This window comes from Callithrix jacchus, chromosome 18, assembly GCF_049354715.1.
Source record: "Callithrix jacchus isolate 240 chromosome 18, calJac240_pri, whole genome shotgun sequence".
NCBI lineage: Eukaryota > Metazoa > Chordata > Mammalia > Primates > Cebidae > Callithrix > Callithrix jacchus.
The window spans coordinates 16727502-16752285 of record NC_133519.1 but is presented as its reverse complement, the minus strand read 5'-3'; the positions used below and the strand labels follow the sequence as shown (position 1 = coordinate 16752285).

At 45.9% G+C, this 24784-nt stretch overlaps 1 protein-coding gene across 3 annotated transcripts; it reads right to left on the bottom strand.

The window, feature by feature from the left end:
- Positions 1-11763: 11763 nt before the first annotated feature.
- Positions 11764-24682, bottom strand: TSACC (TSSK6 activating cochaperone). 3 transcript variants are annotated; one of them, XM_035279053.3, is made up of 4 exons: positions 24468-24682; positions 23289-23345; positions 16263-16391; positions 11764-11991 (listed from the first exon to the last, which is right to left on the bottom strand). In XM_035279053.3, the coding sequence occupies exons 1-4, from the start codon at positions 24496-24498 to the stop codon at positions 11777-11779; spliced, it is 432 nt and encodes a 143-aa protein (XP_035134944.1). In that variant the 5' UTR covers positions 24499-24682; the 3' UTR covers positions 11764-11776. The 3 variants fall into 3 exon arrangements, with proteins under 3 accessions (XP_035134944.1, XP_035134945.1, XP_017821847.1); XM_035279054.3 differs by having other exon boundaries at positions 11764-11980; XM_017966358.4 differs by having other exon boundaries at positions 24619-24682.
- Between the last annotated feature and the right edge of the window lie 102 nt (positions 24683-24784).

Below are 24784 nucleotides of genomic sequence, written 5' to 3'. Positions count from 1 at the left end.
AGATGCTGGAGAGCCATTCCGTGGTCAAGGTGCCGCTGGAAGCCTCGGTGGGCCTCCACTCCTCCTCTTGACTGACGTTCAGACACACCCACACACAACTCCCACCCCCCAACTGCTCTCCCCATCTCGCCATCACTTTCCTGATGGAAGCAGGCAGGCCCATCTCCACTGGGGAATGAGAAGACCCCTCCCCCGTGCAGCCTGTTTTTCCCTCCAGGTTGAGAGAGTCTTTATTTTCCAGGCCCTGTACCTGTTCAGGCTGTTACCCACATGCTGCTTCTGCTAAAACAGAACTCTGCCTGCAAGGCTCACCACAAATGTGATTCCCCTAGGAAACCACCCCTGCCTACCTTTGGACTCCTCCTTGCTGCATTTTCCCCCAAATTAGAGCACAGGGCACCCCATTGGGATTTATACTTCCACCCCTTTCTCTGGACAGGGGTGCCTTGAAGTGACATCCCCTCACCCCTCCCTCTCATACAGGGCATAGCATGGTCCCTGCTCCGGATTCCTGAATGAAATATTTACTTGAAAGACGTCGCAGCCTTGACTCCACCCAAGGGAAGCGTCCCCCAACGTTGCTGAGAGGTCCTACGCTGATCCCCTCCCACCACCAGGGTCCCCTCTGTCCCTCCCTGCTGGGCTCCTCTCCCTCTGGCTCTCTCTGCCCTGCTCGCCCGTCCTGAGCCAGCCCGCCACCTAGCGGCGGAGCGAAGTCCACGCACCGCTTTCCGCGCACCCCCAACACCTCACCCCAGACTTTCAGCCAGTTTATTCAGAAATTGAAAGCAGGGACCAGCAGCCGCAGCTCAGCCCACAGCTTCGGAACTGGGAAAGGAGGCAGGGTGGGGAAGGGTACATCCTCCTTCTCCAACACCCCTGGTTGCCCAGGGGAAGGGGTACCCCTCATTCCCTTGGCTGGGCTGTGCTCCCTGGCCGGCTGATTCCTCTTCACCTTCCTTTCTTCTCAGATTAATTTGTAAAAAATATTATCCTTCCCACTTATCCATTCAATAAGTATCTATTCAAATATTTAATTTTGGTCAAGCAAGAAAAAAGAAAGAAAAAGAAAAATCCCATTGCCTAAGTTCCATATGCTTAAAAAAAAAAAAAAAAAGGTTGGGCGCAGTGGCTCAAGTCTGTAATCCCAGCACTTTGGGAGGCATCACCTGAGGTCAGGAGTTTGAGACCAGCCTGGAAAACATGGTGAAACCCATCTCTACTAAAAATACAAAAATCAGCTGGGCGTGGTGGTGCATGCCTATAATCCCAGCTACTTGAGAGGCTGGGGTAGGGGAATCCCTTGAAACTGGGAGGTGGACGTTGCAGTGAGCTGAGATCATGCCATTGCACTCAAGCTTGGGTAACAAGAGCGAAACTCCATCTCAAAAAAAAAAAAAGAGTGAAACTGTCTCAAAAAGAAAGAAAGACGAGTCAAGCTCGTCTAACAGAGGAAACCTCTGCCTTTATATAGGCTTACAACTCTAGATATTACACGTGAAAGGGTCCTGGGTTTACAGTTTCAGAAATTACGTGTGAAAGGGTCTTGGTCTTACAGCTCTAGAATTTATATGTAAAAGCTTAGGAGTGGCATGGGGTATAGTGACTTAGGTGGGGGTTTGATCGTGTTTAAGTAAAAACAATGCTTTCTGGAAAGATTCCTCCACACCATGCCTGCGATCTATACGAGGGCAATTAGGGTGGCGCCCAGTCTGCCAGCCTTTTCTTCTATTGAAATGCAGTGTGGACCGGGCGCGGTGGCTCAAGCCTGTAATCCCAGCACTTTGGGAGGCCAAGGCACGTGGATCACGAGGTCAAGAGATCGAGACCATCCTGGTCAACATGGTGAAACCCTGTCTCTACTAAAAATACAAAAAATTAGCTGGGCACGGTGGCGTGCGCCTGTAATCCCAGCTACTCAGGAGGCTGAGGCAGGGGAATTGCCTGAACCCAGGAGGCGGAGGTTACAGTGAGCTGAGATCACTCCATTGCACTCCAGCCTGGGTAACAAGAGTGAAACTCTGTCTCAAAAAAAAAAAAAAAAGAAATGCAGTGTGGAAGTCAAGTGGGGGATGGTTTTACACGCTTAAGGGTGATTAAATGTCTCCTCCCTCAACAGCACATGACTCTAATTCTAACCTGCGTGGAGGGAAGAACATTGAAAACATGCCAATACTTGGGCCCACTCCCAGTGATTTTTTTATTTTTTGAGGTAGTCTTGCTCTGTCACCCAGGCTGGAGTGCAGTGGTGCGATCTCAGCTCACTGCAACCTCCATCTCCCAGGTTCAAGTGATTCTCCTGCCTCAGCCTCCCAAATAACTGGGATCACAGGCACATGCCGCCATGCCCGGCTAATACTTTTCTGTATTTTAGTAGAGATGGTGTTTCACTGTGTTGCCCAGGTTGGTCTCCAACTCCTGAGTGTTGAGAAAATGCGAGCTTGGCCGGGCGAGGTGGCTCACACCTATAATCCCAGCACTTTGGGAGGCTGAGGCGGGTGGATCATGAGAGGTCAAGAGATCGAGACCATCCTGGTCAACATGGTGAAACCCCATCTCTACTAAAAAAAATACAAAAATTAGCTGGGCATAGTGGCAGGCGCCTGTAGTTCCAGCTACTCAGGAGGCTGAGGCAGGAGAATTGCTTGAACTCAGGAGGCGGAGGTTGTGGTGAGCCACGATCGTGCCATTGCACTCCAGCCTGGGTAACAAGAGCGAAACTCTGTCCCAAAAAAAAGAAAGAAAAAAGAAAAAATGCGAGCTTTGAATGACCTTTGTGTCACTCCAAACAGGCTTTGTGTGAGCAACATGGCTGTTTATTCTGGGTGCAGGTGGGCTAAGGCCGAAAAGGGCGTTAGCAAAGGGCAGTGGGATAGGTGTTGGTTTTATAGGTTTGGGTAGTGTTTTGGGGGGTGGGGTGTTGCAGAGTAAGTTTAGTTACAGTGGCGGGGGGTAGGGCCAAGGGATTATACATGACCACAAGTTCAGTTTCAATGGCAGGGTTGAGTGAGAGGTATTCACATTATTATAAGAACAGTTAAGATGGCAGGATTGGGTGAGGGTCTTGTCCGGGGAAGCTGGGCTGGGCGCTCAGGGTTGATGGCAAACGGCAGGCAGGGTTGGGGGACATCAGCCGAGGCAAGCAGGACTTCAGACTTCTAGGCTCCAGGCTCCAGGCTTGCATATGGAGACGACACTGAGCTTAGGTGATCCACCCACCTTGGCCTCCCAAAGTGCTAGGATTACAGGCATGAGCCACCACACCCAGCCGATTTTTATTTAATAGGCTTGGGAGTCCCAGCACCAGTATATATTTTTTAATCTCTCTGGATGATTTCCATGTATAGCCAGAGTTGCAGATTGCTGATCTAAGCAGCAGCAGCAGCCCCTCTACCCGGGAGCTTGGTAGAAAAGAGAGTTCTCAGGTCCAACTCCAGGCCTACTGAGTTAAAAACTCTGGGAATGAGGCCCAGGGGTCTGTTTTTTTTGTTTTGTTTTGTTTTTGTTGTTTGTTGTTCTTGTTGTTTTGAGACGGAGTTTCGCTCTTATTACCCAGGCTGGAGTGCAATGGCACGATCTCGGCTCACCGCAACCTCTGCCTCCTGGGTTCAGGCAATTCTCCTGCCTCAGCCTCCCGAGTAGCTGGGATTATAGGCACGCACCACCATGCCCAGCTAATTTTTTTGTATTTTTAGTAGAGACGGGGTTTCACCACGTTGACCAGGATGGTCTCAATCTCTTGACCTCGTGATCCGTCTGCCTTGGCCTCCCAAAGTGCTGGGATTACAGGATTACAGGCGTGAGCCACCGCGCCTGGCCTAGTTTTAGTTTTATCTACCATATATTAATATTGCCTGTACTACAACTTCAAATAAATGGAATGGTACAATGTGTATTCTTTTGTGTAAGACTCCTTTCACTCAATGTAACATTTTTTAGATACTTTCATGCTGTTGTATGTATGAGTAGTTTGTTCTATTTTATTGCTAAGTAGTGTTCAATTGCATGAATGTTACAGTTTATCCTAACCTTTGTATCATTATGAAATGTCTCTATTTGTGACAGTACAATTTGTCTTAAAGTTTACTCTACACTCTCTGATATTAATCTAGCCATTCCAGTCTTCCTCTGATTACCTTGGCCGGCTATATCATTTTCCATCCATTTACTTTCATCTAAATGGTTTTTGTTTGTTTGTTTTTTACATTATATTGCACTTTAGGTTCTGGGGTACATGTGCAGAACATGAAGGATTGTTGCATAGTACATACATGGCAATGCGGTTTGCTGCTTCTATTCCTCCTGTCACCTACATCTGGCATTTCTCCCCATGTTATCCCTCCCCAACCTCCCTACCCTCTGCTGTCCCTCCCCTATTCCCCCACAACAGACCCCAGTGTGTGATGCTCCCCTCCCTGTGTCCATGTGTTCTCATTGTTCAACACCCGCCTATGAGTGAGAACATGCGGTTTGATTGTCTTTTCTTGTGTTAGTTTGCTGAGAATGATAATTTCCAGATTCATCCATTTCCCTACAAAGGACACAAACCCATCATTTTTTATTGCTGCATAGTATTCCATTCCACATTTCCCTTGTTCAGTCTATCATCAATGGGCATTTGTGTTGGTTCCAGGTCTTTGCTATTGTAAACAGTGCCGCAATGAATATACATGTGCATGTGTCTTTATAATAGAATAATTTAAAGTCTTTTGGATATATAGCCAGTAATTCCTTGAGCAGTGGTTTGTAGTTCTCCTTGAAGAGGTCCTTTACATCCTTTGTTAGTTGTATTCCTAGGTATTTTATTCTCTTTGCAGCTATTGTGAATGGCAGTTCATTCTTGATTTGGCTCTTTTTAAGTCTGTTATTGGTGTATACGAATGCTTGTGATTTCTGCACATTGATTTTGTATCCTGAGACTTTGCTGAAGTTGTTTATCATTTCAGGAGATTTTGGGCTGAGATGATGGGGTCTTCTCAATATACAATCATGTCATCTGTGAATAGAGACAATTTGACTTCCTCCTTTCCTAACTGAATACCCTTTATTTCTTTACCTTGCCTGATTGCTCTGGCTAGAACTTTCAGTACTATATTGAATAGGAGTGGTGAGAGAGGGCATCCTTGTCTAGTGCCAGATTTCAAAGGGAATGCTTCCAGGTTTTGCCCATTCAGTATGATATTGGCTGTGGGTTTGTTGTAAACAGCTTCTATTATTTTCAGATACATTCCGTCGATACCTAGTTTATTGACAGTTTTTAGCATAAAGGGCTGTTGAATTTTGTCGACGGCCTTCTCTGCGTCTATTGAGATAATCATGTGGTTTTTGACTTTGGTTCTGTTTACGTGGTGGATTATGTTAATAGACTTGCATATGATGAACCAGACTTGCATCCCTGGGATGAAGCCTACTTGATCCTGAGGGATAAGCTTTTTGATGTGCTGTTGCAATTGGTTTGCCAGCATTTTATTGAAAATTTTTGCATCTATGTTCATCATGGATATTAGCCTAAAGTTTTCTTTTTTTGTTGAGTCTCTGCCGGGTTTTGTTATCAGGATGATGTTGGTCTCATAAAATGATCTGGGAAGGATTCCCTCCTTTTGGAGTGTTTGGAATAGTTTCAGAAGAAATGGTACCAGTTCCTCTTTGTATGTCTGGTAGAATTCAGCTATGAACCCATCTGGACCTAGGCTTTTTTTTTTGTTGGTAGGCTATTAATTGCTGCCTCAACTTCAGCCATTGTTATTGATCTATTCAGGGTTTCGACTTATTCCTGGTTAAGGCTTGGGAGGGTGCAAGTGTCCAGGAATTTATACATTTCTCCCAGGTTTATTGGTTTATGTGCATAGAGTTTTTCGTAGTAATCTCTGATGGTAGTTTGTATTTCTGTGGAATCAGTGATATCCCCTTTATAATTTTTTATTGCATCTATTTGATTCTTTTTTCTTTTTTATTAATCTGGCTAGTGGTCTATTTTGCTGATCTTTTCAAAAAACCAGCTCTTGGATTTATTGATTTTTTTTTTTTTTTTTTTTTGAGACAGAGTTTTGCTGTTGTTACCCAGGCTGGAGTGCAACGGCACAATCTTGGCTCACCGCAACCTCTGCCTCCTGGGTTCAGGCAATTCTCCTGCCTCAGCTTCCTGAGTAGCTGGGATTACAGGCATGCACCACCATGCCCAGTTAATTTTTGTATTTTTAGTAGAAACGTGGTTTCACCTTGTTGACCAGGATGGTCTCGATCTCTTGACCTCATGATCCACCCGCCTCGGCCTCCCAAAGTGCTGGGATTATAGGCGTGAGCCACCACGCCCGGCCTTATTGATTTTTTTTGAAGGGTTTTTTTTGTGTCTCTATCTCCTTCAGTTCTGCTCTGATCTCAGTTATTTCTTGTCTTCTGCTATCTTTTGAGGTTTTTGTTTTTATTTTTTTGATCTTGCTCCTCTAGCTCTTTCAATGTTGATGATAGGATGTTAATTTTAGATCTTTCCTTGCTTCTCATGTGGGCTTTTTTTTTTTTTTTTTTTTTTTAGACAGGGTTTCACCATGTTGGTCAGGCTGGTCTTGAACTCCCGACCTCAGGTGATCCGCCTGCCTTGGCCTCCAAAGTGCTTGGATTACAGGCATGAGCCACCATGCCCGGCCTTATGTGGGCATTTATTGCTATAAATTTTCCTCTAGACACTGCTTTAAATATGTCCCAGAGATTCTGGTACATTGTGTCTTCGTTCTTGTTGGTTTCGAGAACATCTTTATTTTTGCCTTGATTTCATTGTTTATCCAGTCAACATTCAAGAGCCAGTTGTTCAGTTTCCATGAAGCTGTGCGGTTCTGAGTTAGTTTCTGAATTCTGAGTTCTAACTTGATTGCACTATGGTCTGAGAGACTGTTTGTTATGATTTCCATTCTTTTGCATTTGCTGAGGAGTGATTTACTTCCAATTATGTGGTCAATTTTAGAGTAGGTGTGATGTGGTGCTAAGAAGAATGTATATTCTGTGGATTTGGAGTGGAGAGTTCTGTAGATGTCTATTAGGTTTGCCTGGTCGAGATCTAATTTCAAGTCCTGAATATCTTTGTTAATTTTCTGTCTCATTGATCTACTATTGACAGTGGAGTGTTAAAGTCTCCCACTATTATTATGTGGGAGTCTAAGTCTCTTATTAGGTCATTAAGAACTTGCTTCATGTATCTGGGTGCTCCTGTATTGGGTGTATATATATTTAGGATCATTAGCTCTTCTTCTTGCATTGATACTTTTACCATCATGTAATGCCCTTCTTTGACTCTTTTGATCTTTTTTGGTTTAAAGTCTATTTTATCAGAGACTAGGATTGCAAATCCTGCTTTTTTTGCTCTCCATTTGCTTGGTAAATCTTCCTCCATCCCCTTATTGAGCCTATGTGTGTCCTTGCATGTGAGATGGGTTTCCTGGATACAGTACACTGATGGGTTTTGACTTTTTATCCAATTTGCCAGTCTGTATCTTTTGATTGGGACATTTAGCCCACTTACATTTAAGGTTAATATTGTTATGTGTGAATTTGATCCTGCCATCTTGATGCTAGCTGGTTGTTTTGCCCATTAGTTAACACATTAGTTTCTTCATTGTGTTGATGCTGTTTACCATTTGGTATGTTTTTGGAGTGCCTGGTACTGGTTGTTCCTTTCTATGTTTAGTTACCATTTGGTACATTTTTGTAGTGGCTGTTACTGGCTGTTCCTTTCCATGTTTAGTACCTACTTCCTTCAGGAGTTCTTGTAAGGCAGGTCTTGTAGCAACAAAATCTCTCAGCAATCGCTTGTCCATAAAGGATTTTATTTTTCCTTCACTCGTGAAGCTTAGTTTGGCTGGATATGAAATTCTGGGTTGAAAGTTCTTTCCTTTAAGGATGTTGAATATTGGCCCCCACTCCTTTCTAGCTTGTATAGTTTCTGCCAAGAGATCCACTGTGAGTCTGATGGTCTTTCCTTTGTAGGTGACTTGACCTTTCTCTCTGGCTGCCCTTAGGATTTTTTCCTTCATTTCAACCCTGGTGAATCTGATGATTATGTGCCTTGGGGTTTCTCTTCTTGAGGAATATCTTTGTGGTGTTCTCTGTATTTCCTGGATTTGAATGTTGGCCTGCCTTTTTAGGTTGGGGAAGTTCTCTTGGATAATATCCTGAAGAGTGTTTTCCAACTTGGATTCATTCTCCCCATCATATTCAGGTATGCCAATCAAGCATAGATTAGGTCTTCTCACATAATCCCATGGTTCTTTGAGGCTTTGTTCATTTCTTTTCATTCTTTGTCTCTAATCTTGCCTTCTCATTTTATTTCATTAATTTGATCTTCTGTCTCTGATATCCTTTCTTCTGTTTGATCGATTTGGCTGTTGAAACTTGTGCATGACCCATGGAGTTCTTGTGCTGTGTTTTTCAGCTCCATCAAGTCATTATGTTCTTCTCTAAGCTGGTTATTCTAGTTAGCATTTCGTCTAACCATTTTTCAAGTTCTTAGTTACTTTGCATTAGGTTAGAACATGGTCTTTTAACTCAGAGAAATTTGTTACTATCCACCGTCTGAAGCCTGCTTCTGTCAATTCATCACACTCATTTTCTGTCTTGCTTTGTTCTCTTGATGGTAAGGAGTTGTGATCCCTGGGAGGGGAAGAGGTGTTCTGATCTTTGAAGGTTTCATCCTTTTTGTGCTGGTTTTTTCCCATCTTCATGGATTTATCTCCCTTTGATCTTTGAAGTTGTTGATTTTGGGAGAAATCTCTGAGTGGACGTCCTTTCTGTTGCAGTTGGAGCTATATCTTTTTTGGCCTGTAGAGGCGCTACTGGGCTGCCTCAGATTCAGTCAGGTTGCTGGGTGAGTGGTCTTCCCCTGGGGTTTGTTTGCAGGTGAAATTAGCCCCACGTTCCCAATAGCATCTCTCCTTCCCTGAGCTCAATCTTCCTGGTTTGTTTTTGTTTTTTTGAGACAGAGCCTCATTCTGTCACCAGACCAGAGTGCAATGGTGCGATCTCGGCTCGCTGCAATCTTCACCTCCCAGTTTCAAGCAATTCTCCTGCCTCAACCTCCTGAGTAGCTGGGACTACAAGCCCGCACCACCACGCCCAACTAATTTTTGTATTTTTAGTAGAGACGGGGTTTCACCATGTTGGCCAGGATGGTCTCGATCTCTTGACCTCCTGATGCACCTGCCTCAGCCTCCCAAAGTGCTGGGATTATAGGCATGAGCCACTGTGCCCAGCCTAATTTTTGTACTTAAAGTATATCTCTAATCAGACTGACTCCTGAGGGTTGTTTTTTAAATTTTATTTTTTGACATAATTCTAGCAAGATTTATAGTCTCTTTCTACCAAATAGGGTAAGATAGTCTAGTGTTATCCTTGCATTATTTTCCTGCCTGAGACCTGGAAACAGTCATTTCTTCAGGATTATTCCTTCATTTCTTGAAAAAAATGGCATTTAGAGACTATAATCTAGGTGCTTAGGGGTACTGTTGCTTCCAAGTTAATCACTGTTTCAAGGCCTTTTCAGTGAGCACAGCTTTTTGGGAAAGGTGTAGGCAGGGCCAAATATTTTTGCATGTGATGTCCAATTGTTCCAATATTCCTGCTACTTTGGATCGTCTTTGCTACTTTGTCAAAGATCTGTGAATTTTTTTTCTGAGCTGTTGATTCTGTTTCATTGATATATGTCTATTCTTTCACCAGTACCACACTGTCTTGATAAGTGTAGCTTTATATCAAGTCTTGAAGTTGGGTAGCATCAGTCCTCTCAACTTTCAGTCTCCTACCACAGCAAAATATTTTGCCCACAGTGTTTCTACTATCTTAGGTGTCTCATCACTATCTGGAAGCTGACAATGGCTTTCCAGAACTTTTATTATTTTTTTTCCAAGAGGGAGTCTCACTCTGTCACCCAGGCTAGAGTGCAGTGGTACAATCTCAGCTCACTGCAGCGGCCACCTCCTGGGTGCAAGTGATTTTCCTGCCTTAGTCCTCAGCCTCCTGAGTAGCACATGCCACCATGCCTGGTTAATTTTTGTATTTTTTTAGTAGAGATGTTGGCCAGGCTTGTCTCAAACTCCTGGCTTCAAGTGATCTGTCCACCTCAGCCTCCCAAAGTGCTAGGATTACAAGTAGTAAGCTACCGCATCCGGACACTTTCCAGACCTTTTAAAAGCTGCCATCAGGGGCCGGGCGCAGTGACTCACGCCTGTAATCCCAGCACTTTGGGAGGCCGAGGCGGGTGGATCACGAGGTCAAGAGATCGAGACCATCCCGGTCAACATGGCGAAACCCCATCTCTACTAAAAATACAAAAAATTAGCTGGGCATGGTGGCACGTGCCTGTAATCCCAGCTACTCAGGAGGCTGAGGCAGGAGAATTGCCTGAACCCAGGAGGCAGAGGTTGCGGTGAGCCGAGATCGTGCCATTGCACTCCAGCCTGGGTAACAAGAGCGGAACTCCGTCTCAAAAAAAAAAAGCTGCCATCAGAATAATTCTGCAGGGAAAGCTGACTTACCTCAGCTCCTTTACATTATATTTCACACTCTATATTCCTGGGGGAGGGGGACTCTTCCCCTTCTTTATGATGACTTATTCTCCTACTGATATGGTTTGGATATTTGTCCCTTCCAAAACTCATGTTGAAATATAATCTCCAGGGTTAGAGGTGGGGGCTGGTGTGAGGTGTTTGGATCATGGGAATGGATATCCCTCCTGAATGTCTTAGCACCATCCCTTTGGTGATGAGTGGGGCTTTTGTTTTGTTTTGTTTTTTGTTTTGAGACAGAGTCTTGCTCTGTCAGCCAGGCTGGAATGCAGTAGCACCATCTCAGCTCACTGCAACCTCCATTTCCCAGGCTCAAGCAATTCTTCTGCCTCAGCCTCCCAGGGAGCTGGGATTACAGGTGTGAGCCACCACACCTGGCTAATTTTTATATTTTTAGTAGAGATGGGGTTTCACCACGTTGGCCAGGCTGGTCTTGAACTCCTGACCTCAGGTAATCTACCTGCCTTGGGCTCCCAAAGTGCTGGGATTACAGGGATGAGCCACCATGCTGGCTGAGTGAGTTCTGGCTCGCAGTTCATACAAGATCTGCCTGGTTCAAAGTGTGTGGCACCTCCCTCCTCTCTTTCCCCTCACTCTCTTGCTCCCTTCTCTTGCCATGTGACACGCTGCTCATCTTTGCCTTCCATTGTGATGCCAAGCTCCCTGAGGCTCCCATCGGAAGCAGATGTTGGCACCACACTTCCTGTACAGCCTGCAGAACCAAACCATGAGGCAAAATAAACATTTTCTCTATAAATCACCCAACTTTAGGTATTCCTTTATAGCAATGCAGGAATGAACGAATATATCTACCTCTAGGTCTTTGTCCAAGCTTCCCAACTGATATGGACCTACCTGACTTCTTCTGTCCATGCCACCCAACCTCCCCCTTCTTCGAGTGGCATCATATAGTCACTTTTTCCAGCAAGATTCTGAAATTGGTACAGCTGTAGCCTAGTAGCCTCCAGTGTTATTTCTTAACCTCCATTCCCTTTCAGAACACCACTGAGGTTTGCAATGAATTGTCTGCCTTATTAGACAGTAATACCCCCAAACTGCTTTTGAAATATGTAACCCCAGGTATCTTGTGCCATGCTTTGCACTCCAAGAGCACTTACTATAAAGCTGTGGCCAAACTAACCATATGTAGAATACACACACCCAGATTCCAACAAGGGTTTACTGGGAAGAGAGAGGAAAAAAACACAATAACTTTGTTCCACACTTCATTTACTGAACTGGGGCAGGTGATTTAACAGTGGATTAGGAGATAAGGCTGGGAGAGAAGAGTTCTTGCTTCTCCTCCCAGGAGCCACTTGTGTCACGGATGCCTGTAAATTTTCCAAAATAGCCATCTGTTGTCGGGCGAGCTGGGTCTGAAGCTGGAGGTTGGCATACATACATTCCAGGAGTCCTAGGCATTCCTTGGGCTTGTGAACAACTCCAGAAGGAACAGCAATGGAGGCGCAAGGGGACAAAGGAGGGAGATTTTATAATTGTCCTGAGGTTGGAAGGACCCTAATAAAATGACCTCTCCAATCTTTCCAGGCACAACCCCACCCAGACACACCTTTGCCCAGCTGTCACCTCCCAGTGAGGCATACCTGGCTATCCTACTTTAATTTGAAATTGATCACTGGAACTTATTACCCCCTCGTTTTCCTTTTCCCATAATATTTACGGTCGGCCAGGCGCAGTGGTTCATGCCTGTAATCTCAGTACTTTGGGAGGCAGGAAGATCACCTGAGGTCAGGAGGAGACCAGCTTAGCCAACAAGGTGAAACCCTGCTTCTACTAAAAATATAAAAATCGGGTGCGGTGACTCACGCCTGTAATCCCAGCACTTTGGGAGGCAGAGGCGGGTGGATCAACAAGGTCAAGAGATCGAGACCATCCTGGTCAACAAGGTGAAACCCCGTCTCTACTGAAAATACAAAAATTAGCTGGGCGCGGTGGCGCATGCCTGTAATCCCAGCTACTCAGGAGGCTGAGGCAGGAGAATTGCCTGAACCCAGGAGGCAGAGGTTGCAGTGAGCGGAGATCGTGCCATTGCACTCCAGCCTGGGTAACAAGAGCGGAACTCCATCTCAAACAAACAAACAAAAAAAATCAGCCAGGTGTGGTGGCACCAAGCTACTCTGGAGGCTGAAGCAGGAGAATCGCTTGAACCTGGGAGTTGGAGGTTGCAGTGAGACAAGATCTCACCACTGTGCTCCAGCCTGGGCAACAGAGCAAGACTCCGTCTCAAAAAAAAAAAAAGTATGGTCATATGGCATATTTTGTAATTACTTATTTAATTTTTGTCTAAGACCCCCGTCTAGAATGTAAACTACAGGAAGGCAAGGATTTTTCTGATTTGTTCACTACTTTATCCCAGCACCTAGAAAAATGCCCAGCACATAAATATAACAAATATGAGCAGGGTGAGGTGGCTCACGCCTGTAATCCCAGCACTTTGGGAGGCTGAGGCAGGTGGATCACCTGAGGTCGGGAGTTCGAGACCAGCCTGACCAACGTAGAGAAACCCCATCTATAAAAACAAACAAACAAATATGGTCCGGCACAGTGGCTCATGCCTATAATCCCAGCTCTTTGAGAGGATGAAGCAGGCAGATCAAGAGGTCAAGAGATCAAGACCATCCTGGCCAACACAGTGAAACCTTGTCTCTACTAAAAATACAAAAATGAGCTGGGCATGGTGGCATGCACCTATAGTCCCAGCTACTCGGGAGGCTGAGGCAGGAGAATCCCTTGAACCCAGGAGGCGGAGGTTGAAGTGAGCCGAGATCACGCCACTGCACTCCAGTCTGGCAACAAAGTAAGAGACTGTCTTGAAAAAATAAATGTGTAACAAGTATTTGATGAGTGAATGAAATGGTCTGGGAGGGAGGCCTAACTCCTAGAGCTCAGGGGATACCTCAGCCTCCATCTGTTACCTGACATAGTGTCTCATTAGCAGTGACCTGAAGTTCCCTAACTTCAACCATTCTTGCTGCATCAGTCCATTCTTTTTTTTTTTTTTTTTTTTTGAGATGGAGTTTCGCTCTTTACCCAGGCTGGAGTGCAATGGCGCGATCTCTGCTCACCACAACCTCTGCCTCCTGGGTTCAGGCAATTCTCCTGCCTCAGCCTCCTGAGTAGCTGGGATTACAGGCACGCGCCACCATGCCCAGCTAATTTTTTGTATTTTTAGTAGAGACAGGGTTTCACCTTGTTGACCAGGATGGTCTCGATCTCTTGACCTCGTGATCCACCCGCCTCGGCCTCCCAAAGTGCTGGGATTATAGGCGTGAGCCACCGCGCCCAGCCTTTTTTTTCTTGGAGATGGAGTTTCACTTGTTGCCCGGGCTGGAGTGCGATCTTGGCTCACTACAACCTCTGCCTCCTGGGTTCAAGCAATTCTCTTGCCCCTCTCAGCCTCCGAAGCAGCTGGGATTACAAGCAGCTGCCACCATGCCCAGCTAATTTTTGTATTTTTAATAGAGACAGGGTTTCACCATGTTTCCCAGGCTAGTCTACCTCCTGACCTGAGGTGACCCATCAACCTCAGCCTCCCACAGTGCTGGGATTACAGGCGTGAGCCACGGCACCCGGCTGGCTAATTTTTTTTTTAAGAGAGTCTCACTCTGTCACCCAGGCTGGAGTGCAGTGCGATGGCACAATCTCAGCTCACTGCAACCTCCACCTCCCGGGTTCAAGTGATTCTCCTACCTCAGCCTCCTGAGTAGCTGGGACTACAGGTACGTGCCACCACACCTGGCTAATTTTTGTATTTTTAGTAGAGATGGGGTTTCCCCGTGTTGGCCAGGCTGGTCTCAAACTCCTGACATGATCCACCCACCTCAGCCTCCAAAGGGCTTGGATTACAGGAGTGAGTCTTTTCTTTCTTTCTTTCTTTCTTTTTTGAAATGGAGTCTCACTCTGTAGCCCAGGCTGGAGTGCGGTGGCGCGAACTCGACTCACTGAAACCTCTGCCTCCTGGGTCCCAGTTCAAGCAATTCTCCTGACTCAGCCTCCCAAGTAGCTGGGATTACAGGCATGAATCACCATGCCTAGCTAATTTTTGTATTTTTTAGTAGAGACAGGGTTACACCATGTTGGCCAGTCTGGTCTTGAACTCCTAACCTTGTGATCCGACCGCCTTGGCCTCCCAAAGGGCTGAGATTACAAGCGTGAGCTACCGCGCCCGGCTTTTTTTTTTTTTTTTGGACAGAGCCTTGCTTTGTCTCCCAGGCTGGAGTGCAGTGGCACAATCCTGCTCACTGCAACCCCCATCTCCCAGGTTCAAACAATTCTCCTGCCTCAGCCTCCTAAGTAGCTGAGATTACAGGCAGGCACCACCATGCCCGGCTAATTTTTGTATTAGTAGTAGAGACAGGGTTTCACCATGTTGCCCAGGCTGGTCTCAAACTCCTGACCTGGTCCACCCACCTCAGCCTTCCAAAGTGCTGGGATCATAGGCATGAGCCACGGTGCCCAGCCACTTTTTCTAATATTTTTAAGCTACACTATACACAGCCAGTTAACCTTGGTAATTATATTATCTGCTGTTTGTTTTTTATTAGTCTTTTCTTTCTTTCTTTTTTTTTGAGACGGAGTATTGCTCTTGTTACCCAGGCTAGAGTGCGATAGCACAATCTCGGCTCACCACAACCTCCGCCTCCTGGGTTCAAGCAATTCTCCTGCCTCAGCCTCCCGAGTAGCTGGGACTACAGGCGCGCACCACCATGCCCAGCTAATTTTTGTATTTTTAGTAGAGACGGGGTTTCACCATGTTGATCAGGATGGTCTCGATCTTTTGACCTCGTGATCCACCCGCCTCGGCCTCCCAAAGTGCTGGGATTATAGGCGTGAGCCACCGCGCCTGGCCTAGTCTTGACTTCTTTGTTGGACTCTGAGGTCCTTAAAAACAGGGGTTTTACTGTCTGGTTAGTGCCCAGTTGGGTTCCCTATAGGTATGCCAAATACCCACTGACCTCTCCAGGGGAAAATAAATGATGAAAATTCTAAGAACTTGAGACTGAGCTAATAACTACATTTCCTTCTCTGGCCATCTTTTTTTCTTTTCTTTGAGATGGGGTTTCACTGTTGTCATCCAGGCTGGAGTGTAGTGGCGTGATCTCGGCTCAATGCAACCTCTGCCTCCTGGTTCAAGCGATTCTCCTGCCTCAGCCTCTCAAGTAGCTGGGACTGTGTAACACCCAGCTCAACTAATTTTTTGTATTTTTAGTAGAGATGGGATTTCACCTTGTTGGCCAGGCTGGTCTCTAACTGCTGACCTCAGGTGATCCACCCACTTCGGCCTCCCAAAGTGTTGGGATTACAGGCATGAGCCACCACTCCTGGCCCCCTTTTTAAAACAATTTTACCTACTCAAGTGAACAAGAGTAAACCTGGCCATCTTTTAACATTACCGGTAAGCAATGAGAGGTTCACTTCACTCCTGCCTAGTCTAGCAAGCAAGGAAACAATACAAATTGGTAGAACTGGGATGAAAATTAAATCAATAAAACTAAATAATCAACAAGCTACCAGGGAAAAATCCAGAGATGCCTTCACATAGATTTGGCTCTTGATCAGTAGAAGACAACTCGAATCCAGAGATGCCTTAACATAGGTTTGGCTCTTGATCTATAGAAGACAGCTCAACGCCTCCTCCATAAAACCCTTCTCCCTGCTAAATCCATTGGAAAACTCTCCCTACATCCTTACCTGAGGGCAGCTTTGTTGCCTGGATATTCAGAAAAGTGGCTGGTGGGGAACTTGCTTGAAGATTAATGTAGCTGGGGGAGGGTTTTGCTCTACAAAGAGGCACAGCATTAGCTTCCTCCTTGGCTGGAACTAAATCAGAGGGAACTAAATCAGAGCTCATTCCAAAAAGGGACAGTCTTTCTAATTAGATCCCTGCACCTGGTCCATGAAGCAAGTGCCCAGGCCCTGCCCTGAATATGTTACATATCAGAAAGACACATAAGAAAAAAACAGGCCAGGTGTGGTGGCTCACGCCTGTAATCCAAGCACTTTGGAGGCCAAGGTGGGTGGATCACCTGAGGTCGGGAGCTCAAGACCAGCCTGACCAACATGGTGAAACCCCGTCTTTAAAAAAAAAAAGAAAGAAAGAAAAAAGAAAAAAAAATCATAGTAGGATTAAGACAAACCAAGGGAGTGGGATCAGCTAAAATCTCATTTGTTTACAAGCCACTTATCTATTTATTTATCGAGGCAGACAGAGTTTTGCTCTTTTTGCCCAGGCTGGAGTGTGATGGCATGATCTTGGCTCACTGCAACCTCTGCCTCCTGGGTTCAAGCAATTCTCCTGCGTCAACCTCCCAAGTAGCTGGGATTACAGGTGTGCACCACCACGCCCAGATATTTGGTAGAGATGGGGTTTCTCCATGCTGGTCAGGCTGGTCTTGAACTCCTGACCTCCAGTGATCAGCTGACCTCAGCTTCCCAAAGTGCTGAAATTATAGGTGTGGGCCACCTAGCCCAGCTGTTTACAAGTTCTTACTGACAAGGACTACAGGCTTGCAGTTACTAAATCCTAGGGTATACATGAGATGTGTAAGACGTGGTTTCTTAGGTGCTTTTAACTAGTTACAGAGACAAATCAGACACAGGTGAAACAATGATCTTACAAGGACATAAACAGTGAGTCTGATAGCCTGGGGTGGAAATAAAAGCTTTTCATCTGTTAGTTATACATGTGATTAAATGTAAAAATGGATCACCTGACGTCAGGACTTCGAGACCAGCCTGACCAACATGGATAAACCCCATCTCTACTAATAAATACAAAATTAGCTGGGCATGGTGGCGCATGCCTGTAATCCCAACTATTAGAGAGGCTGAAGCAGGAGAATTGCTTGAACCCAGGAGGCAGGGGTTGTGGTGAGCTGAGATCGCGCCACCGCACTCCAGAGCGAAACTCCATATAAAAAAAAAAAAAAAAGTAGAAATCAATGTTTTACAAAAGGGAGAAGAGATCAACTATGAGTAGTGAGAGAAGGCTCCCTGCAGGTAGAGCATATTTCCTGAACCTTAAAAACTTGAGAAGTGGTTGGGCGCAGTGGCTCACACCTGTAATCCCAGTACTTTGGGAGGCTAAAGTGGGCAGATCACCTGAGGTCAGGAGTTCAAGACTAGCCTGACCAACACGGTAAAACTCCATCTATACTAAAAATACAAAATTAGCCGGGCATGGTGGTGGGCACCTGTAATCCCAGCTACTTGGGAGGCTGAGGCAGGGGAATTGCTTGAACCCGGGAGGCAGATATTGCAGCGAGCCGAGATCACGTCACCGCACTCCAGCCTGGGCAATAAGAGTGAAACTCCATCTCAAAACAACAACAAAAAGAAAAACAAAAAAAAAACCTCAAGAAGTCAGGCTATACTGGTGAGACCACAATCAAGCCCTTTTCCCCAACAAGGATTGGCCTGTGACCCAGTACAGGCCAATCATGGTGTTCCCATCCACCTTGGCAACTGTGACTAAGCCAGGGCGGTATGTGCATGAGCTAACTTGGGTCAAAGTCATTCCTTGGGATCAATATATGGATTCCATGTCAAATAAATTTACTTTCTTCTGATTTCCTATTCTGAGAAGATATATGGGTGGAACCAATGAAAGCTAATTGGCTAACATACCATGAGAAGTGGATAAAAGTGGCCGGGTACGGTGGCTCACACCTGTAATCTCAGCACTTTGGGAGGCCAAGGTGGGCGAATCATCAGAGGTCAGGAGTTCAAGACCAGCCTGGCCAACACAATGAAACCCTGTCTTAAAATACAAAAAAAAAGAAGTGGATAAAAGCAAGAGATTAGACACAAGAAAAAGCACAGGAGAAAGACAGATGAATACAGAGACACCAACAGGCACTGAATCCCCAGTTTTAGTCCCCAAGGCCCTGGTTTTTGCAGCTCTTCTTCCCATTACTCTGTGAGCTACTTCAGCATCTCTCCCAATTGCACAAACCTCTGAATTGCTTTTACTTGAAGAAGTCTGAGTAAAACTCAACTCTCAGGCCGGGCGCGGTGGCTCGCGCCTGTAATCCCAGCACGTAGGGAGGCCAAGGCGGGTGGATCACGAGGTCAAGAGATCGAGACCATCCTGGTCAACATGGTGAAATCCCATCTCTACTAAAAATACAAAAAATTAGCCGGGCATGGTGGTGCGCGCCTGTAATCCTAGCTACTCAGGAGGCTGAGGCAGGAGAATTGCCTGAACCCAGGAGGCGAAGGTTGCGGTGAGCCGAGATCACGCCATTGCACTCCAGTCTGAGTAACAACAGTGAAACTCCATCTCAAAAATAAATAAAATTTAAAAAAGAAAGGTCAAACTGCCAGGTCAGCCTCAAAAAGGGGACGAAGAAGCTGCAAAAATACATTCACTCTCCAAGGTAAAAAGCAGAGGGAAAAACAACCTTTAAGGAATTCCTCCTCAGGGGTGTAGAAGATGAAAAGGAAGTGGCAAAGTAGACAGAAGAGCAATGGATGGAAAGTCAGACAGCTCAAACTAGGTAAGAATTAAAAAGGTAAGGCAGGCCGGGCGCAGTGGCTCACACCTATAAGCCTATAATCCCAGCACTTTGGGAGGCTGAGGCGGGTGGATCACGAGGTCAAGAGATCGAGACCATCCTGGTCAACAAGGTGAAACCCCATCTCTACTAAAAATACAAAAATTAGCTGGGCATGGTGGTGCATGCCTGTAGTCCCAGCTACTCAGGAGGCTGAGGCAGGAGAATTGCTTGAACCCAGGAGGCGGAGGTTGCGGTGAGCTGAGATCGCGTCATTGCACTTCAGTCTGGGTAATAACAGCAAAACTCCATCTCAAAAAAAAAAAAAGGCAAGGCAGTAGGGAGACAATAATTCACTGTTAGAGTGAAATCAAGAAAGGACGGAAAAACAATTCCTTTTCATTCACACATGTAAGAGACAGCTAAGTGCCTGCTATGTATCAGTCACCGGGGATAGCACAGTTTGCTAAACAGAAGTGAGTCTCGATGTACAGTCATTAGGTAATCAAGCACACAGGCTATTCCACCTCAGTATGTGCTATGAAAGCTGACCTAGTCTGCAGAGCTAGAAAACATATCCTGAGGAAGTGATATCTCACCTGGAATCTGAAGGATAGAAAGCGGCCTCTTTATAAAAACCAAGCCTGGGGGGCAGAGATGTGAACAGTAGGCTGTATGAAGGAAGACGTCTTATTTTTGTTCTTTACTCAGAGGGCGAAAGAAGGAATGGCCTGGTAAGAGGAAGAAGTGCTCACATGTGGGTGCCAGGGTGAGAGGCTTTCTGTCTGGAAGGTCACCGAGCCTATGAAAACTGAAATCTGTTCTCTGTCTGTCACTCTTGGTGAGGGAAATATTTTTTTGGGTTTTGTTTTTTTTTTCTTTTGCACAGGGCTACTGGGTTTGTGGATTTTCCAAGCTCTACTGGTAGGTCCTCCATCTTCTTTTCCCTCCTGCTCAAGAATCATCAGTTATTTGATGGCTTGTGCAGAATGTGGTAAAGAGATAGAAGCTGAAACTCAAGGTCTCAAGATTCTTCTCAATAATGTGTTAATTTCCATGCAAAATGTGTTCATTTCCATGCAAACGCACTTTAAATAATTTGAGCCCTTCCTGGACATATGAGGATGCATTTTATACTGGGTTATAAGGTTTGAAGAATGCTTTACACATTTTTAGACAAGGTGGTATGAGAAATTAAAAATTGCTGGCCGGGCACAGTGGCTCACGCCTGTAATCCCAGCACTTTGGGAGGCAAAGGCGGGTGGATCACGAGGTCAAGATATCGAGACCATCCTGGTCAACATGGTGAAACCCCGTCTCTATTAAAGATACAAAAAGTTAGCTGGGCATGGTGGCGCATGCCTTGTAATCCCAGCTACTCAGGAGGCTGAGGCAGGAGAATTGCCTGAACCCAGGAGGCGGAGGTTGGGGTGAGCCGAGATCGCGCCATAGCACTCCAGCCTGGGTAACAACAGTGAAACTCCGTCTCAAAAAAAAAAAATTGTTTTTAATTTAATTAATTAATTAATTTTTTTAAAAGAGGGGGTTTCACCATGTTGGTTAGGCTAGTCTTGAACTCCCAACCTCAGGTGATCCACCTGCCTTGGCCTCCAAAGTGCTTGGAGCCACCGCACCCGGCCTGTTTTTAATTTTAAAAAAGAGAATGTTAGGCCGGGCGCAGTGGCTCACGCCTATAATCCCAACACTTTGGGAGGCAAAGGCGGGTGGATCACTAGGTCAAGAGATCGAGACCATCCTGGTCAACATGGTGAAACCCCATCTCTACTAAAAATACAAAAATTATCTGGGCATGGTGGTGTGTGCCTGTAGTCCCAGCTACTCGGGAGGCTGAGGCAGGAGAATTGCTTGAACCCAGGAGGCAGAGGTTGCGGTGAGCTGAGATCGCGCCATTGCACTCCAGCCTGGGTAACAAGAGCGAAACTCCGTCTCAAAAATAAATAAATAAAATTTTAAAAATCAAATAAAAAAGAGAATGTTTTACACATACTCTATACTAAAGGAGCTGTATTTCTGACAGACAATGTATACAGAGGATGAGGGTGGAGAGGCAAAAGGAGGCAGAACAGAGGAAATGATTATAGAAGGTGCTTTACATACATCATCTTACATGTTTTTCACGATGACCCTTGAAGTAGGGTCATAGTGGATGCCACAGTCTGCTAAACAGATGGGGTCACTACTCTCCTGGAACTGAGAGTCTTGCAGTTTAGAGTCTTAGGTGACGAAGCCACACACACTATTGCACTTCAGTAAGTGCTATGAGAGCAAATGACCCAGTCTGTGGAACTGGGGAACATGACTGAGGAAGGTAAAGTAGGCAGCTTTACCTACATTTTACTTGAGGAAACTTAAGTCAGGAAATTTGCTCAAGATTCCACAGTCAATATATGGCTGCATGAATAATTTTTTTGTTTGTTTGGTTTGGTTTTGTTGAGACCGTTTCGCTCTTGTTACCCAGGCTGGAGTGCAATGGCAGGATCTCGGCTCACCACAACCTCTGCCTCCTGGGTTCAAGCAATTCTCCTGCCTCAGCTTCCCAAGTAGCTGGGATTACAAGCATGCGTCACCACTTCCAGCTAATTTTTTTTTTTTTTTGAGATGGAGTTTCGCTCTTGTTACCCGCGCTGGAGTGCAATAGCGCGATCTCAGCTCACCGCAACCTCCGCCTCCTGGGTTCAGGCAATTCTGCTTCAGCCTCCTGAGTAGCTGGGATTACAGGCACGTGCCACCATGCCCAGCTAATTTTTTGTATTTTTAGTAGAGACGGGGTTTCACCATGTTGACCAGGATGGTCTCGATCTCTTGACCTCATTGTCCACCCGCTTCAGCCTCCCAAAGTGCTGGGATTACAGGCTTGAGCCACTGCACCCGACTAATTTTGTATTTTTAATAGAGATGGGGTTTCTCCATGTTGGTCAGACTGGTCTCGAACTCCCGACCTCAGTTGATCTGCCTGCCTAGGCCTCCCAAAGTGCTGGGATTACAGGCATGAGCCACCGTGACCAGCTGAATAATATTTTTTCAGTTAGGTCTAGCTTTATATCCTTAGCCCATCCCTTGGTAGCAGTTAATTTAAATGTTTCAATCTGTTGTGGAGGTAATAGCATTTTCTTTTTTTTTTTAACCCCACCCCTCAATAGCATTTTCTAGTAGAATTGTGAGCATTAAGTGGTAAACTGGCCTGGCACAGTGGCTCACGCCTGTAATCCCAGCACTTTGGGAGGCCAAGGTGGGCAGATCACTTGAGGCCAGGAGTTCAAGACCTGGCATAACTCTGTCTCTACTAAAAATACAAAAATTAGCCAGGCGTGGTGGTGTACGCCTGTAATCTCAGCTACATTGGTGGTTGAGGCACAAGAATCGCTTCAATCTGGGAAGCAGAAGTTGCGGTGATCCCAAGTAGGTAAACTGCTTAAGAGAGTCTGGCAAATAGCAGCTGGAATTAAATCTGGTCCTGCAGACTCCAAAGTCATGCTCTTTACCACTGCACTATATACTCTGTGAAAAGAGCTAGTTAATTTATGTTTAAGCTATGGAATAGTAGGTCTTTCAGATAATCTATTCCACCTATAGTTAAGTGAATAGGTTCTGGAGTCAGAAGGTCTCAGGCATCTCCCTGGCCACCAATGGGACTGTCCCATTCCAATTCAGTATCTGTTCACTCTGGTTAACACCATGTCCTCTAAGATACTGTACATAGCCTTGTTCTAAGTATTAAGAGGAGATACAAAGGAAGAATCATACATTCATTTAACAATTACTGAGCATCTACTATTTAACAGATCCGGTTCTAGGTGCTGGAAATAAATACAGCAATGCTCCCATTTAGTGGGGAATGCAAAGGAAGTCTGGCTTTTTTTTTTTTTTTTTGGAGATGGAATCTCACTCTGTCGCCCAGGCTGGAGTGCAGTGGCACAATCGCAGCTCAATGCAACCTCTGCCTCCTGGGTTCAAGCAATTCTCCCACTTCAGCCTTCTGAGTAGCCGGGATTACAGGCATGTGCCACCATGTCCAGCTAATTTTTTTGTATTTTAGTAGAGACAGGGTTTCACTGTGTTGACCAGGCTGGTCTTGAACTCCTGACCTCATGATCCGCCCGACTCGGCCTCCCAAAGTGCTGGGATTACAGGCATGAGCCACCCCACCTGGCCAAGAGGTCTGGCTTTTTAAGGAAGGGGAAGCAGGGCCTCCAACACACACCTTTTCTGTTAGGATGACTAGTGTGCTGCTCCATCTGAACACCAACAGGTGTGGTGCCTGGGAAAGAATCATAGCATCACATGATCAACAATCCGTGCTAGTATTTCCATTATTGGTAATTTCCTAAATTATCTCCATCAGATCTCAGGCCGTTCCAATTTGGGGAGGAAAAAGTAGGAAACTCTATTTCATGGCCAAACATGTTTCTTGAACTGTTCATGCTCTCACAGTCCCTTCACGAGTTTGGAAAACAGTTATTTCTATACTAGTGCTTCCTTTTTTTTTCTGGACAAAATAGTAATTTAACCAAACCCAAACCTTAAATGTCTCTGACGAATGGGCAACTACTTTCCGTGTTCTCACCAAGTTTAATTTACGCGGTATGATGAGTCCTGCTCCTGTCCCGAATGGTAATTTTAAAACTCTGGCTCCCCATCATCTCTAACCAAGACTGAGTGAGGAGAATGGGAGAGGGATGGATGCGGGAAAAGATCTCAAAGCACCACAGGGAATACTTATTTTTATTTATTTATTTATTTTTTTTTTTTGAGACGGAGTCTTGCTTTGTCGCCCAGGCTGGAGTGCAATGGCGCGATCTTGGCTCACTGCAACCTCCGCCTCCCGGGTTCAAGAGATTCTCCTGCCTCAGCCTCCCAAGTAGCTGGTATTACAGGCACCGCAGGCCACCATGGCAGGCTAATTTTTGTATTTATAGTAGAGACGGGTTTCACCAAGTTGACCAGGCTGGTCTCAAACTCCTGACCTCAGTTGATCCACCCGCCTTAGCCTCCCAAAGTTCTGGGATTACAGGCGTGTGCCACTGCGCCCGGCCTAATTTCTGTACTTTTAGTACAGACGGGTTTCACCATGTTGGCCAGGCTGGTCTCGAACTCCTGACCTCAGGTGATCCACCCACCTCGGCCTCCCAAAATGCTGGGATTACAGGAGTGAGCCACAGTGCCCGGCGGGAATACTTGAGAAAACATTTTAGATAGGATAACTTAAGGAAACGCAAGCCATCACCCTCCAGTATTGTTCATAGCCTCAGATGAAAGCATTTCCTAAGAAGGAAAAAGTCTGCATACAGCCATTAGTCCAGAGGCCATAAACCAAAACTCCCAGTGTGCCCGGAAAAAGAATGCCCAGCCCGGCCCGGTAAGACTACAACTCCCACTTCACCCTGCGCCAAGCCGGCCATGTCTTCCCCCATCTGCTGGCTGGAGTCCCGCCTCTCTAGTCCACCTGTTGCTAAGGCTGGAACAAGTCAAGCCTTCTTAGCCTTCACGGTCGGATATGAACCGAGTCGTAACAAACAGTTTAATGACCTCACCTGCGGTGTTAACCGAAAGCCGCAAACCCAGCACCCGCCCTTAGAGTTGACACACATGCGCAGTGGCGTGCCAGAGCCTTGGCGCCTGCGCCGTCGTTCGCGCCGCACGCGGCGGGGAGAGGCCACCCTATTGCGCAAGCGCCTGTGCCCTCCTAGTGCCTCCATA

Coding starts and splice junctions, on each gene's coding strand:
- TSACC (XM_035279053.3), bottom strand. CDS start 24,498: ATGGGGGAAGACATGGCCGGCTTGGCGCAGG. Junction 23,346..24,467: donor CATGGCCGGCTTGGCGCAGG/GTGAAGTGGGAG, acceptor ATTCTTTCCCAG/GCACCACACCTGTTGGTGTT. Junction 11,992..16,262: donor GGCAACAAAGCTGCCCTCAG/GTAAGGATGTAG, acceptor TTCCTTCTGGAG/TTGTTCACAAGCCCAAGGAA.